A 16,861-nucleotide genomic window follows, 5' to 3' on the forward strand; every position below is an offset into this window, starting at 1 on the left:
TATTATATATATATATTATATATAATATATATATATATATATATATATATATATATATATATCCTGTTGATTATATACATATTATACATATTATATATATACTGTATATATGTATATACAACCCTGCAGAGTTCTCAGCCATTCTGATGATATCTAATGTACAACAACAGCATGCACTCAAAAACTAATAAAAGTGTCTTTGTGTCAGATATGCATTACAATGGAAAAACTGCTGCTTTTAATAACTAGCAAAGCAGTTTCCCTACAAACTCACAAACCAATCCATCAACAACAAAATCTGATTAATCAGTCTCACTCTTTAAAGATGACCCTTAAATTCATATGCACACGACATTTCCCTGCTACATGTTGTATTTGATCAAATTTTAATCTACCTATGATAAATATTTTGAATCTATTTAAAGAAGGAATTAATAGTAATAATAGTAGTAATAATTCATATATTTTTATACCCAACTTGCTTGCTAGTAGTTCACTTGACCATCCTATGGAATGTAATGTGGGCCGATTTGTCCTCATTGTATCAAAAATTAATAAAATGGAGACTCACATTTAGGTTACAGTAATACTTCACTGTTGAATATGTCACTATGGTCATTTGACTTTTTTTTTTATATAATGTAGTATGAACTTTGCTTTTCACAAACAAGAAGTAGCTATAACTTTCCATTACAAAGCATATTCAATAGTGCTGCAAAGTTCTTTTAATGACAAAAACGCCATATTTATCGTTTCATATTGCACATCAGCCACTAATGCTTATATCGTCTCTGATTATCTATTAGCACCTACGTTACCTGGATAAGTCCTGCCTTTCGCAATCGCCCCTTCTAAAGTACTTTGCTGTGCTTCGGCGGTGTGCTCGTCTTTTCTCGTGTCCTCCTCGGTTTGAGCGGCATGTTTTTCATTTAATTCGTCGTGTGCTTCAGGATGCACGTTTCTTAAGTGTTTCGTGAGGCTTTTGGTATAACCAGAATATTTGACAGTTTCGGCACAAACTGTACACTTAGCTTCGTTGCTATTTATTAAAATGAAATATGTCCAAACCAGACTTCTTTTACAATCCGTCGTCGATGTACAGCCATGCTACCAGGCTGGTAGTACTAGCTTCCAAATGTTTGTTTGGTCTGACTGTTGGTGCCTCGTGAGAGGGGCGGAGGAAAAGCATGCTGATCGACATATGATAGGGACGTAAATGGGGGCGGGAGCGGACACCGGTGCTCTGCTTACAGTATGTGCGTGCACCGCTTACGTGCGTGTAGAACACGAAAGGCAAAAGTCGTACAAAAAGTGCACAAAACTATACCCAAAAAGCAGACAAAGAAAATATAAAATATTTATTCGAAATATTGATACTTTTGCTTAGGGATCGATACCTAAAATTTAACGCGCTGGATCGAAATATCGATATTTTGGTATTGATCCGCCCATCATTAGTCCCGGGCTGTTGGGGGACAGGTATCGATAAGCATTTGCTTTTTTCCCCGTCTTCCTTTGTCTGTCATCATCTTTTTCGGGCAAATTATTCCATAGTCTGTGTCGATGTTTCTGCTTTCTGGCCAAACTATCCCACACTCTGTAACTGTCAATGATTCTGATGATGACAATGACAATAAATTCATTCATTCATTCAATGTTGGCTATAGTGTAAAACGTCATTCCCGTCATATTGGATTAAGTGGGCAATTTCTTGAGGTTCAGTTACAACAAATTGTTGAATTAATCCCTGTCATGGTTTTGAAGTTGTTTTGTGTTATATACTTGAAATCACGCATTTGCAAAATGTTCTTGTTACGACCCGACACCCTGTAAATCCCTTGTTATTCGAACGTTAGAATCAAACTGACGTCAGGGTTTGAATTTTTTAAATGCCTTTTGATAAAGTTTTTCTTTAACAGTGATTATATTTATGTCTAAGTGGCAGCTCTTTACATGGGTAAACTGTTTGCAAAATAGAAAAGCACTCCCCAAGGCCTGCTGGAGCCTGTATAACAGCAGCAGGCTTGCCATGGCGATCCCATGCGGAGATAAGAAGTCCTTTGTTTGAGAGTTTAATCTTACAGAGTTTGGTCTCCCACCCATTTCCTTTCTCTCTAAACTTGCCACCAAGACAGTCCAACCCCGCACCCCGTTCATCTTCTCTTTCTTTATTCCACTCCTTCAGGGATGTCCCACTCACATTACAGCCTCAGTAGTTTATTGTGCTATTAGGAGCTATGGGCGTTCATTAGCACAATACTGCTTTGATTTTGTTTTCACTAGGTTGTAGTTTTGTTTCCTTACTTACATGCCGCAAACAGAGGTCCAATCTATGCACATGCACAAAATGGGCAAGGGAAAGGCGATAAATGGGACGGGGGAGGTACTTGGAGCCTTGCTTAAGACAGTTGAGCAATGCTTAGTACTACTATGTTGGGTGAAATCAACACATTTTATAAAATGGGCTCGGAGTAGAAAAAAACATTTTCAAGACAATCTTACAGTAAATTTTAACAGTAGTAAAATTGTCATAGCATGGAGAAGGACAAACAGCAGATGATTGATTGCAACCAGTTATAAATGACTTGCATCCAATCTCAATCTAGCAGTATTATATTGTCAATTTTAACACGAGAAGCTGTCTGGGAGTGATTAGTGACTAAAGGGTTAAAGGCATGTGTTTGTGTGTGCTGTATTGTGTCTGAAAGACATTCTCCCACACTCTTGCCCTGTGGGGCATAGGAAAGGAAGGCAGATGGCCGCATTCAGGTCCACTACGGGTCAACATATGGCCCATAGAGACAAAGTTTATGCTCGTGTGTGAGAATAAGAGACTCATTCTCAGTATGCATGAGTGAAGGAGTTTGAATAACTAAGCTAAAGCAGAAGGAAGTTAAATCAGGAATACAGGGGGTTGGGGGGGGGGTGGGGGGGGGGCAAAAAAGCTATGGGCTCAAATAAAATGATGAAAGTGTGTGTGGCATCCCAGGAGATCATTCCTAGAAAAGATGACAAGAGAACACAATCTTGGGAGTTTAAAGCTTCTCTTTATTGAAGTTTACTGAAAAATTGGATCGATCGAGACACTTTGGAATAAGTATGTAGATTTGAACAATAGACGATAATTCAGTAAATGTATTCATACATTTAAGTGTAACACATTTAAGTAATAGTAGTTAAAGGTGTGAGCATTTAAAATGGGCCTCCGTAGCCCTGACTGAAATGGGGAACTGGCATATTCAGGATCGTAGATAAACTAAGACTTGTTGCACATTATGTAATGGGTCTTAACTTGACATGGTCCCCATCATTGCAAAAAATAGCAGCTAAGAACCAACCTTGTATTTAAAGTGCGCTGATTCATTGAAACCCATCAGGAAACTCCGGAAACTAGTTTTCTTGTTAGACTGTGCAATATAACATCAATGGCATTTGATGAAATAAAAAGAACTTAATTGTTTAACACTTTTAGATGGATAAAATCAAGGACGGACTTGAACGTGTTAACTACGATTAGTTAATTAAACACATTGAATTAATTGTGTAGATGACATTTCTTGACTTTCTTCACTAGGTGGTGCCAAATGTGTAACAGAATGTCATAGAGACACCTGGGGTGTGAATTTTATAACTGAAGCGTGGGATATTTTTAGACCATATAAAGGAGGGTTAGTAAGAATTTCATTTTTACTGGCGAAGAAAATTTAAAATGCAAAAGTTGATTCCACGCTGAGTTTGGTGAAAATTCAAATTGTTGTTCACAGTTATTGTCCCAGGTCATGAGATGGTACAGGTCAAATTTCGAAGTTAATTGGATGAAACCTCTTGGAAGATGAACTGGCTATACTGGAGTGATTACGGAATTGGAATAGGATTATTTGCACTAGATATGTGGTTTTGGTTTCTGCACCCCCCGCCCCTAAAAATATATATATTCATGTTATTCATGCAAATTGTTCTTTTCGTGTTTATTGGGATCAATAACTGACACATTGACCTGGGCCAGAGGTTTCGATAGTAGCGCGAGTGAAATTCAAAAGCCACTGGCCTAGAGAGCCAGTGGCTAATTTTCCCTTATTGTCTACCCCTGTATGGCCTTTTAAAACCAGACTCTAAAAACTCATGTCCATCTAGGAATTCCATTAACTACACATAAATTCATCGGCATATTCTGTGTTTTTAAACGGTCTAGGTTGACTGAGCTATGTTATAAAGAACAGTGAGGACAACCAGAAACAACAGTACAGTAACACAATAGCTTTCACCACATTTTTCATCTTTGTGATCACTGGTACTATTCACAAAAACAGAAAACGACATTGTAAAGAGGAAATACTTTTGTGGAACAAATCTTTTTGCTGATGTTCACTAAACTGAAGTCTTGCAAGATTTCCTGAGGTCTGGTGTGATTATGTCATGCATGATGACAGTTTCGATGCAATTTATTTGTCTTGAGAGGCACAATGTTCTTATCATTTGGGTAGCATTCACCATTTGGGTATTCAGACATATTTTTCTCATGAGAATTACGGACCATGTCAGCCAATAAAGCTAACATGAAGGACAGATACGACAACCCCTCTCTTAATTTGCACCCTCTTTGTTTTTTTCTTCTGTTCCATGTAGAGGAACAAATTTGCACCCTCTTTGGTCTCTTCCTGTCATGCTTCCTCTCTACCCCCAACTCCTCCCAACTGTCATAAACTCTTCTTTTTAACATTTCATTTCCCTCAAGCCTCCTGTAGAGGCTTCTAATTCTCTCTATCCCAGTTTTCCCTCACTCATCTCCCTCCCTCCTCCTCATTTCTGCAATTCCCACCCTCCCTTCAATCTCGCTGGCTTTCACCCTCCCTAATCCTGCCTGCAGACTTGTTTTATTTTCAGACAGGATTTGCACGTTTCAAGTTTTAAGTGGGGTTGGAGCACATGCATACTCTGATTTGTCTTGATGTACTCTCTTCCTGTGACAAAGACAGACTTATATAAATGTGATTTTTTAAACTAATGGAATACTACTTCAAATGTTTTAATCCTGAATGAAAATGGAGGGGGGGGGGGGGTTAAATGAATGAAATCACTTCAACTAGTGTATCCTATCAATATACCAAGAGAAAAAAAAACTTACAATAAAAAGGAAGAAACTGACCTTTTTGACATGTAAAAGATTTATGTTAGCAAGTAAATTGTCAATGTACAATAATACGTACAACAAAGTATGATCCGTTTATTTATTGAAATTCTCAAAGTAGAAGCTAAATAGATGTGAACTATACAGCACAGCATTCTTTTCCTGTAAAAATCTATCCACCCATTAGTTCTCAGTATCACTTATCTTCACTTGGGTTGCAGGTGTATTAAGTCTTATCACAGCTGCCTTTGAGCAAGTACAACTTGACATGTTCATCAAACAACTACTCACACACAACTGCAGACTATTGAAAATGTTCAATCACCTACAATGCATGTTTTCATAATGTGGGAAAAAGTGCAGTACCTGAAGAAAAAAACATGCATAGAAAATGTAAATTCAACTCAAGAAGGTCAGATTTCAAGCAATCTGCTAACAAGTCGCGAGGCTTAAAATATATTTGCTCAAAACTAACTAAAAAACTAAAAAACTTTTTTGTCGTTCAAATGTTTGAGAAGAAGAAGAAGCTATTTGAGAGCAAGATTGAACATCTGCATCTCTGGAGCAGGGGTACACACCTCCGGTCCTCTAGAGCCCTATCAAGCTTGTTTTTCATGTCTCCCTCCTTTAACACTCCTGAATCAAATGATCAGCTCATCAGCAAGCTCTGCAGGAGCCTGACAACGATCCTGATTTTTTTATTCAGGTGTGTTGGAGGAGGGTGACATGGAAAACAAGCTGGATAGGGGCTCTCGAGGACCGGAGTTAAAACCCCTGCTCTGGAGGGACCAACCATCGATATGAAAAACAAAAACCATTGAAGTCCCCCAATGCAAGATGGCCAACAATTACCGTTGACTCAGTCTTTACACATTACACACTGTACACACAGGATGTGATATCTAAGGGACTAACAGATTTCTTCAGCTTTAGCATTAGAACAGAATAGCAATGCTATGTTACCCTCTGGTGGCTAAACTGATAACAGCCAATTACTATTTGAGTTACTAAAACGATGGTCTTTTTTGTGTGTTTGTATGTGTGAAAATAAGATTATATAGGTTGCAATAAAATATTCAAAATTGCACGCTGTACTTCTAGCAAATTTATAGATGTCCTAAGAAGAAAACATATATGAGAATAACAGAAATTCATGGATAATTATACTTATTGTAAACTGAGTGTATATTTTGTTAAACAGACCAAAGTTGTTCATTTCAGGCTTGGCATGAGAATGCTCAAAATTTGTAATTGTGAAAATAATTAATTTGAACAGAGTGAGTGGGCACAGACATCAGAGTGAATTAATTGGATTTTTTTTATTAACTTGCAAATACATTTATGTGGCAAAAGCATTGCAAAAAGACAATATCAACCAGAAATGACCTTCATGGCCAAGCAAGCTTATTTTCATGGAATGGCTGACATAAGCATTTACTTTAAATTAAAAGAGAAAGTAACTCACCAAAAAGAAATGCATCATTTAATTTCAACAAATAAAAGGTAACAAGCCCATCACTTGACTTGAGTGGCTTGGGAACCATTTTAGATTATTTCTGTAATCAATGTGAAAATAGAATAGGGAGTTGTTTTACTTCTCGGTAACATTAAAACCTGATATGAAGGACAAGGGTGCTTGAACAATGCAGCAAGGTGGGATGGGACCTTGTCATAATTTCTGGATGACAACTTGAAATTTACCTGCAAAGAAAAAGTACATTATACCATTTGTATGAATTTATAAACATTATTTAAAATAATAATTATTATATTATTAGTATTATTAAATATATATCAACAACAACAATAACAAATGTGTTATCTGGCATGAGACAAAGTCATGTCACCAGATTGTTTTTAATTGTACATTTTTTAGGGACATTCAACTGTTGACGTTTCAATGTATTTAATAGGCCGGACAAGTCTGGAACTTACATGATGGCATGACAGAAACCTCAGCTGTAACTACACTTTCAAGACCTAAATTTGACAGAGCTCCTCTCACCACACCACAGGAAAAGGCAAGGTACTGAGGGGAGGAAACACACACTAAAATGAGGAATTTTGTCACTAATTTGTGATGAAGAGAAATATTGTGTAATATGCGCCCTAACCTTTGGTGCTTGATCCAAGTACTGTTTACCATTAGACAGCTGTGTCAGCAGATTGAATTTGTTGTCCTGCAATACATAGGTGCCCTGACGAAGGACATAAAGAAATGCAATCTGTAATATTTCATACCTAATGATGAATGAAATAAGATTTTGTTTTCACCTGGTGGTTTGTTCTGAGATTGTCCACCTGCCTCCTGAATACTTTTGTCCAAAAGTCTTTACATATAAATTTCATTATATCCAACTCATCTTTGAAGCAGGGGGAATCCCTCGTCAACCTTGGCAGGAAAAATGTCCAACATATAAACATAAACTGTAGCGTACATTGGACCCTGCATGTCTGCGGTTTGGGACACAAGGTATTCACCTGTTTTGTTTTGTTTTTACTTCTCCTTAGATTAGTCAATGAAAAATATACAGTTGTGCTATATCCGGTTAAATAAATGTTGAATTTGTATTTTTTCCCAATACACTTTCAGTGGTGTCAATTCCACATCTCCCGCACACACCAGGGTCCACAATATTGGTGTTAAACAGTGATTATTTTGAACTATCTACCTCTCAATGAGCCCTTGCCCCACTCTGTAGCCCATTGCCTCCAAAGTAGACACACGTGAAGCCCTCTCCTGTATGAAAAAGTAATTATGACTGTGTGATCCACATGACTAAAGATGAGTTTAATAATTGTAAATGCAGCTTGAAGCCTAGTACCTTATCTGCGTGCGCTCAGCTCAGATAAAGTATTAGGCTCTTTCTGGAAACAAGTCACTTTTTCGATACCGTACCGTACCGTAGCATGGGAGCAAAACTGTATTTTGTGTGAATTGGGTAAAGTTGAAAATGTAACACCTTTAAATTGAACTGAGGATGCTCAAGGAATCAAAGGTCAATAAGTTTTTTTTTTTTCTTTCTTTCTGCTTAGATCATCATATTAGCCTTGTATTACCAGTGAGACACCTCAAATGGTGTATGGCACGACGAAATGATAATAAAACAAAACCAAATACAACAAACCTTGTTGTCCGCCTCTCCTTTAATGGATTGATGATCCCTGTAAACGTGTGCCACAATCTCCATATGGAGAAACTCAAATAAAGCGTCGTCTGCCATCCCTGACATACAAAACAGAGCAGAACATAGTTAAGCAAAAAACCTGACAAACATAAATGTTATTGAAAATTATGTCTGAAATCGGCGTTTGTCAACAAGCAGCGAGTCTAACTTGGGCTAGCATGGTTATTGCTAGCTGTCAGAATATTATTAGGCAACTCTTTACGTTGTCGAGTAGGTCACTTTTCTCCAAACGAGACCAGAAATAAATTGGGACAAACATTTATTTAGGAATATGTTATTTTAAATGCAACCGCGACATAAAGGGTAGAATAACTCATTTAACCTACCGGTCAGTCAAGTGTTACGCGCGAGTAAAACAAAGACACTTCCGGGGTTTGCTTGTAATCTTTACATGCGCAGTCCGAGGGTTTAATTTGTTTATTATGCCACAACATACAGGAAAAGCATGGTACATTACATGAGATACAAGAAAGCAAATGGAATGTTTTCAAGACTCCGATCTGAGGATGTAATGCATGTTGCTAAAAACGAAAATAAAACAAAATAAAATAAACACCACCCATTTGGCATGTGTTATTAAATAATAAAGCTTCCCCTATTACTATCAGCTGACCATGATTTCACCCTACCAGAGTTTGGATTGCTAGATTTCACATGACATACATACTGCGTTTTAATTGGATATTAGGAACATATTATTTCCTGTATGCTCATGTGATCTGCCTCACGAAGTCAGTGTTGATAAACTGGGGTTTGTATTCTTTTGATTTTCTTTTATACTGCTTCGTCTTGCGTTCAATTGTACTAAGAGTTAGAATATGTGACCATGCGACAGTCGGTCTTATTGATATTTTAGTAGGAATCAATTTAGATGTTTTTTCCTCAGTCCAGCGTGGATATTTGCTCGTGTGTGTTCAGTGGTCATGTCAAGCAAGTACCCCATCGTGGTGCAGGGCGAGGCATCCGAGACAGACTCTGATGACGAGGTTTACATCACCTCCATGCCAGCTTCTCAAACGGCCATTGCGGTGGCCAAGGTCGTTTTGTGTTTAATAGCTATCTAACATAAAATTTCGTCTGTCAAAAATATAATTTTGTTTATCCACCCAGGTTCAAGGGGAAGCTTCTGAAACAGACAGTGAAGATGAAGTGGAGACGGCGGACCGAAGTTCTGCATTGACGCACGAAAGTACTAAAATACTTCAAAGAGATCTACCTCCACTAATTGTAGTAAGAGATCATCCTGATATACAATCAGTTGTGGAAGATAGGCCGAGCCCTACACATAAGCCTTTTGGTAAGCAATGATAAACCTAAAACAGTCTTTGTCATGTAATGAATGTTAAATCAAATTAAATGAGAGCATCTCTAGCATGCAACTGCATAAACCGAACTGAACTTTGAACCTCTCCTCCCCCAAAAAATGATGCACTAATCATTTAAAATACTTTGTAACACCACCTTTTTCTGTGTGTGTTTGATTCCCAGGTGATACTTTATTACAGCAGAAGTTGCAGGAATCAAACAGCCGTCTCTATACTGATGTGGGACAGATGCTACGTAATGTTTATGGCAGTGCCAGCAAAGAGGTACCAAACACTTCTTGAAATAGAAATTGACCCAACTGTCCATATTGTAATGAGCAGTCGCGCAACATGCAATGTCATTCAACGCCATGATTTTAACGAGATATTATCACAATATTGCCTTGTTTTGATCCAAAAACTCCATGTAGTAACATGTATCACCGACTGTCAAGACACAGCTGTGAATGACCACAGCCAGATTTTTGGGGGATTTCATGGGTGAAACATGGTAATATAACGAGGGTCGCGATGCAGAAATCGCAGACAACAAGGAGTGGTCGAGATTTTCTTTTTCATACATTTACCCTTTTAAACTTTTTTAAAATCAGTTGTTCTTTGTTTGCATCGATTGTTTATCATCTAACATATCGGGGAAAATGCGACAGTAACAAAAAAAAAAAAAAACACAATTAAGTGATAGTTATGAGGTAGATATCTGTGACTTATTTAGTGAGTGAATATTATTTTTAATAAGAATCTAAGAAGCAGATACTGTATAAAGAAAACGTTGGTATTGTATTTGAATTGATATTGTGACAGTAAACTAAATGGGACTTACGCATTAATATTAGGCTACTGATACGTTTTTTTTTTTTTTTCAACGAAATTTACACTGTCTGTTTTCTATTTGCACGACCAGTTTCAATGTTAGAAATATATTAAAATTGTGGTTCAATAACACAGATTGTTCTTTTCAAAGGTGCGCAGTGCAACAGCACAGTTAAACACATCACAGAGCGCCATTATCAATGCTTCCCACAGCATACGGCTGATTTTGGACGACCTGAAGTCTGTGTCTGAAAAGATTGACATCATCACTACCTGCCAAATATTACCTGATATTAAAATGAACCATTCAGATGAGAGTAACACACCTGCATCTTGAAGAAACCAAATAAGGATATATATGTATATATGTATATGTACAGTGGGGCAAATAAGTATTTAGTCAACCACTAATTGTGCAAGTTCTCCCACTTGAAAATATTACAGAGGCCTGTAATTGTCAACATGGGTAAACCTCAACCATGAGAGACAGAATGTGGAAGAAAAAAAAAACGAAAATCACCATTGTTCGATTTTTAAAGAATTTATTTGAAATCATGGTGGAAAATAAGTTTTTGGTCAATACCAAAAGTTAATCTCAATACTTTGTTATGTACCCTTTGTTGGCAATCACAGAGGCCAAACGTTTTCTGTTACTCTTCACAAGCTTTTCACACACTGTTGCTAGTATTTTTGCCCACTACTCCATGAAGATCTCCTCTAGAGCAGTGATGTTTTGGGCCTGTCGTTGGGCAACACAGACTTTCAACTCCCTCCACTGATTTTCTATGGGGTTGAGATCTGGAGACTGGCTAGACCACTCCAGGACCTTGAAATGCTCCTTACGAAGACACTCCTTTGTTGCCCTGGCTGTGTGTTTGGGATCATTGTCATGCTGAAAGACCCAGCCACGTCTCATCTTCAATGCCCTTGCTGATGGAAGGAGATTTTCACTCAAAATCTCTAGATACATGGCCCCATTCATTATTTCCTTTATACAGATCAGTCGTCCTGGTCCCTTTGCAGAAAAATAGCCCCAAAGCATGATGTTTCCACCCCCTTGCTTTACAGTGGGTATGGTGTTCTTCGGATGTAATTCAGTATTCTTTCTCCTCCAAACACGAGAACCTGTGTTTCTACCAGAAAGTTCTATTTTGGTTTCATCTGACCATAACACATTCTCCCAGTCCTCTTCTGGATCATCCAAATGCTTACTAGCGAACTGCAGACGGGCCTAGACGTGTACTGGCTTCAACAGGTGACAAGTGCAGGATTTGAGTCCCTGGTGGCGCATTGTTTTACTGATAGTAGCCTTTGTTACTGTGGTCCCAGCTCTCTGTAGGTCATTCACTAGGTCCCCCCGTGTGGTTCTGGGATTTTTGCTCACCGTTCTTGTTATCATTTTGACGCATCGGGTGAGATCTTGCATGGAGCCCCAGATCGAGGGAGATTATCAATGGTCTTGTATGTCTTCCATTTTCTAATAATTGCGCCAACAGTTGATTTCCTTACATCAAGCGTTTTACCTATTGCAGATTCAGTCTTCCAGCCTGGTGCAAGTGTACAATTTTGTCTCTGGTGTCCTTCGACAGCTCTTTGGTCTTGGCCATAGTGGAGTTTGGAGTGTGACTGACTGAAGTTGTGGACAGGTGTCCTTTTTACCAATAATGAGTTAAAACAGGTGCCATTAATACAGGTAACGAGTGGCGCCTCGTTAGACCTAGTGAGAACAAGTTAGACCTCTTTGACAGCCAGAAATCTTGCTTGTTTGTAGGTGACCAAATACTTCCACTCTAATTTGGAAATAAATTCTTTAAAAATCAAACAATGTGATTTTCTGTTTTTTTTTTTCCACATTCTGTCTCTTATGGTTGAGGATTACCCATGTTGACAATTACAGGCCTGTCTAATCTTTTCAAGTAGGAAAACTTGCACAATTGGTGGTTGACTAAATACTTATTTGCCCCACTGTACATGTGTACTTAAAGAGTGGAATGAGTGCCCCAGTGTTTACAAAGTATGCAATACATCAAGCCAAAATGCTTACAAACTTAATTCAGTTTGCTTAACCTGTTTGTGAAAGAAACAAATATTTATTGCTCTAATTTGATATAAATTGATGATTGAAATAGTGTATTGTAGGTATTTAATAATGTGCTTTTGTCACATCTCTTTTAAACAACAGTAATCACACTTAAACTGCATGTCTTTTTCTCTGAACAATGTTGAAATACGTCAGATTTATACACAATCATTCCGTATGTAAGCAACAATTATTTCAAATCAACATACTGTATAAGCAATTGTATGTTTGTGTGCATTCACACTTTGTTGACTAAAAGAAAAGTGCATTGGACTTTATTGAAAGAAATGTGATAAGGAACAATTATTCAACATTAACATACTGTATGAGCAATTGTATATTTGTGTGCATTCATATTTTGTTGATTAAAAGAAAAGTTTATTGGACTTTATTGAAAGGAATGTGATAAGGATGATCTATGTCCTATTCGAGGTGGTGTCGCGAGGGCGGTGTATTGAACACAGAACCCCAAACTTACTTCTCCCTAGTTAGACTCTGCAAGGGGGAGCCGAGTGTGTTAAATTGATTTATGTGATTTCATGGGTGTGAAAAATGGGATATTGTTATTTTACATGTCAAATGAAATCAAAGCAGGATTATCTGTAAAGGTATTGCGTTGATCATAACATTTTTGAACTACAAATACGTTGTTACAGTATTACACAGGATCTGCTTTTTTTCTGTATCCGACACATAAGACTAAGTCAAACACAGTAATTATTTCAACAGATTTAATTCAGGAAGATACTACTGAAGGAAGGCCTATGATCGTCTTTTATATAATTTAATAGTCAATATTAATGGTCCATATTGAAAAAAAATAGTAGCATGAATGTTACAAGTTATATGAGGGAACTGGGCAGTGATATTAGTATCAATATTTTACTGGTGCCAATCCATTGTTGGCATACTATGTACATTATACAACAATTCTCATTGTGTTACTGTTCAAATACAGCGGTATGCCCAAATTTGGGCACCCCTGATAATTGTCAAGATCAATCTTTATAAAACATTGGTTGTATGGATAAGCACTTTTAGTGCGATATATCACGTAGCAGACTAACTGGGTCTCACCCATTGTACGAGAGTAAATTGAAGTAATGATGCCCAATGACTAGTCTTACCACAAGATGGCACCATAACCTGAGAAATTGCAACAACAGCATTTTATGTAGTCTTCCCACTGAATCCACTGAACTGAAAATTCTTGGCCGAAATAGTAAAGCAAATATGACAAAACTGAGGTAAAAAATTGAAACCAAATATTGTTAAAAAATATCATTTTTAATTGGTTTTTTAAAAAATATATACTTACATAAAAATACAAGCCAATTATTATTCAGATTTGTATTTTTATTTATTTAAAATATGAATTCTTTATGCTCGGAATTACAAAAACATTTAATTGATGTTTATTTGGTAACGCCGTTTTAAAAATCTACAACACAAAATAAGATTAAACATAAAATTAATGTCTCATGTAAAACGCATGTTCATAATGCAAGTAATAATAAACAGTTATTGTTTCACAAACACCACCTTTTACTTTATTTTGCCTATTTGTGCTATATTTCTGTTTTCTGTCGCCTTCATTTGTTTTTTATGATGATAAGCGCTTAAAGACCAAATGTGAAGTAATTTCATAACATGCCAAATAGGGTCACAATTAAAGTAATTAAACATTGTCCAACAAATAAAGAATGAAAAAATAATTTATATGTTGTATATTTGACAAAATAATATAATAATAAATAATAATAGTTTCCGAAGTTCCAGCCTGAAAGGGGACGAACCCGAGAGTGATACGTCACACCGAGAACAGCGATGGCAGCGCTCCATACATACGGCCGCCATACAAAGCCCTTCAAACAATGATTCAAACAGCGATATAAGCGATAGATCGAGCGCAAGGGAGGAGATCCAAGTTTTTGAAGGGTTGGAGGAATAAGAGGAGGTCAGAATTTTATGTTGGACCTAACATGTATTAGCCAGACGCTAATCAGGATGCGAACAATGTGCCTGGACTACCTGACATGGAATGGAGACAAGACCCATCAAGATTACAAGATTGGTAAGATATAGGCTGCTATTATTTTCATGATTTGAAGATGCAGGCATTTGCATAAAATTTTATGTTTTTGTCTATCTGATGACATTGTTTAAAAAAATCATGTTCATTTTGGCAGATCTGGCAGCTCTCGTGCATATAAAATAATAATATAAAAATGTTGGGGTGAAAGAAGGAGATGAGTCGTTGATGGCTTTCTCCACTTTATTGTGGCAACAATAAGAAAACAAAATAATAGCGGACTGCCGCCACATTCGACTGCTCATCTCCCCCTCGCCTCCTACTACTCACAGCTCTCCAGTCCCAGCGTCTCTTAAACGGATCGTGCATAGTGTCTTGTTATGAGCTTTTTGTTGACAAAGGTATCGAACACACGGCGTGCTGACAACTTTGTTTCTTTATTAACACATGGAGCTAACAGTACGAACACAGCTTGGGGCTCTCGGCAGGCTTTCGGAGCGATAGATAGAGCCTGTGTCTCTCTATCACACTCCCGCGTCACGTGACCAAAACAAGAATAACGTTGCGTGCACTTCAGGGTACCTCAAAAAACATTATATCAGAATATTACACGCAGTTACGACATTACATTATAAAATAAAATAATAATGGTGCGCTGAGAAGCTGGACCACACAAATCACACTCCTGACATTAAAAAAAAAAAAAAAAAACTTGGAATTTGCAGCATCTTGGGAGCAAGCAGCCAGGATCAAACGGTATTTCAACATGCCAAAAAGACTGTTGTGTTTACTGTCTTTCTCAAAAAGAAGGAAGATGGTTCAAAACGAGTCAGAAAAGCAGATAGAAAAGAAAGAAAAAAAGGAAAGTCCCACAGCATGGCAAGTGGGCATTTGCGTTTTGTTTTCAGCACCATTTTCTGCATAATATAATGTCCGTAACTGGTGCGGGCCCGTGAAGGGGCCATCGGACAGCAGAGTGGTGACGTAGCGGGAAGTGAGGAGAAGAGTGCGGCGTGAGAGCGAAGTTGGCGGTCTTGTGTTGCAGCAGTCCACTGTTATTTTTGTTATTTGTTATTTAACTGTTGCCACAATAAAGTGAAGGAAGCCATCATTCACTCCTTTCCTTTCTATTTCCCTATTCGGGCTATTACAATATGTTCCGGGACCTGTCCACATGCCGTCTTCCCTGCGCTGTCATATGTACTTTGCGTTCCGGCACCTTATGATTTACAAATTAAGCACTGTTCCACAAAGGTTGGCAGCTCTGCTTTGACAAAGTCATCAGTCATCTATCCATAAATCACTTACTTTTTTGCAAATCCTTGATCATAAGCAGACCGGTTGAGGAAGCAGGCGTCTTCGAAGTCCTTGTAGCAGAGAACACGACTCGATGATGGGGTGAAATTCATTCACTTAGTGCGATCAAAGGATGTCCATCCTTAAGCCACTCATACAACTTCTCTTTAGATTGATACATCTCAATACACCGCCGTGGCATTTTACCGAGAAGCAATGCAACAATACTGGGTGTATGGCGGACTTCCCTCGCAGTTCTCGGTGTGACGTCAATTCCGAAGATTTCTGAAGATTGTCGAAGAAAAGCATTTTCGTTGTCAAGGTCGTTGCTATGGGTTAAACAAAGAATCTGGAAGGGTTGCGTTAAAAAAAAATAACGAAAATATGCTTATAATTGTTTAGCCATTGATATTATTCAAAAACATGGTTGGCCAACCTTACTTCACATTTAGCCTTTACTATTTTGTGCAAATCGCAGTACCGTTTTTGGCCACCACTTTATATATGGCTCCTTAAAGCCCTTTATTACTCTTGCTGATCATTATTTATAGATGATATAGCCTTTATATTGAATGTAGAAGGCTAGCAGCTTTTGCTGTTAGTCTGGGCATTTGCCCTAGTGATTAGCAGACTCACCTGCTGTGCTGGGAGCGTCGTGAGGCGCTGATGCAAGTCCTGACCTGGACTGAGGTAGAGGATCACGGATCATGTCGCAGTTCCATGGAGGCCAGTCACACAAGGGTTGCACATATCTTTGCACACACGTTAGGCTCATTGACCATTGGATGTTGCTAAAAACAGGACGCTTGGGATTTGTTATGTGAGCAGACCATTTGCATTCATGGTGCCAAAATTAAATAAACAATAAATGATTGAAAAATCATGAATTATAAACTCATTACATATAACTACTGCTTTACCAGACAGTTGCTAGAAAAACAGGAAAAGTAATAATATACAAAAATCTGTGCAAAAGCCCAGCAAAATGCATATTGGGAATAG

At 37.8% G+C, this 16,861-nt stretch overlaps 2 protein-coding genes across 4 annotated transcripts; one reads left to right on the forward strand and one right to left on the reverse strand.

Annotated features, from left to right (window-relative positions):
- Window positions 1-5,103: 5,103 nt before the first annotated feature.
- On the reverse strand, window positions 5,104-8,714 carry trappc6bl (trafficking protein particle complex subunit 6B, like). The gene is made up of 7 exons (XM_057839231.1): window positions 8,643-8,714; window positions 8,257-8,354; window positions 7,801-7,868; window positions 7,403-7,520; window positions 7,243-7,326; window positions 7,064-7,157; window positions 5,104-6,829 (listed from the first exon to the last, which is right to left on the reverse strand). Exons 2-7 carry the CDS (start codon window positions 8,350-8,352, stop codon window positions 6,798-6,800), a joined length of 492 nt encoding a protein of 163 aa, XP_057695214.1. The 5' UTR covers window positions 8,353-8,354; window positions 8,643-8,714; the 3' UTR covers window positions 5,104-6,797.
- Window positions 8,715-9,029: 315 nt separating this feature from the next.
- On the forward strand, window positions 9,030-12,910 carry bloc1s3 (biogenesis of lysosomal organelles complex-1, subunit 3). Of its 3 annotated transcripts, none has more exons than XM_057839128.1 (5): window positions 9,030-9,067; window positions 9,235-9,353; window positions 9,427-9,613; window positions 9,805-9,905; window positions 10,603-12,910. In XM_057839128.1, exons 2-5 carry the CDS (start codon window positions 9,240-9,242, stop codon window positions 10,786-10,788), a joined length of 588 nt encoding a protein of 195 aa, XP_057695111.1. In that variant the 5' UTR covers window positions 9,030-9,067; window positions 9,235-9,239; the 3' UTR covers window positions 10,789-12,910. The 3 variants fall into 3 exon arrangements, with proteins under 3 accessions (XP_057695111.1, XP_057695112.1, XP_057695113.1); XM_057839129.1 differs by having other exon boundaries at window positions 9,031-9,067; window positions 9,208-9,353; XM_057839130.1 differs by lacking the exon at window positions 9,030-9,067 and having other exon boundaries at window positions 9,074-9,302.
- The last annotated feature ends 3,951 nt before the right edge of the window (window positions 12,911-16,861 follow it).

This window comes from Corythoichthys intestinalis, chromosome 6 (genome assembly GCF_030265065.1).
Source record: "Corythoichthys intestinalis isolate RoL2023-P3 chromosome 6, ASM3026506v1, whole genome shotgun sequence".
Classification (NCBI taxonomy): domain Eukaryota; kingdom Metazoa; phylum Chordata; class Actinopteri; order Syngnathiformes; family Syngnathidae; genus Corythoichthys; species Corythoichthys intestinalis.

Coding starts and splice junctions, on each gene's coding strand:
- trappc6bl (XM_057839231.1), bottom strand. CDS start 8,352: ATGGCAGACGACGCTTTATTTGAGTTTCTCCATATGGAGATTGTGGCA. Junction 7,869..8,256: donor AAGGAGAGGCGGACAACAAG/GTTTGTTGTATT, acceptor TTTTTCATACAG/GAGAGGGCTTCACGTGTGTC. Junction 7,521..7,800: donor GGGCAAGGGCTCATTGAGAG/GTAGATAGTTCA, acceptor TTTCCTGCCAAG/GTTGACGAGGGATTCCCCCT.
- bloc1s3 (XM_057839128.1), top strand. CDS start 9,240: ATGTCAAGCAAGTACCCCATCGTGGTGCAGGGCGAGGCATCCGAGACA. Junction 9,354..9,426: donor CGGCCATTGCGGTGGCCAAG/GTCGTTTTGTGT, acceptor TTATCCACCCAG/GTTCAAGGGGAAGCTTCTGA. Junction 9,906..10,602: donor ATGGCAGTGCCAGCAAAGAG/GTACCAAACACT, acceptor TTCTTTTCAAAG/GTGCGCAGTGCAACAGCACA.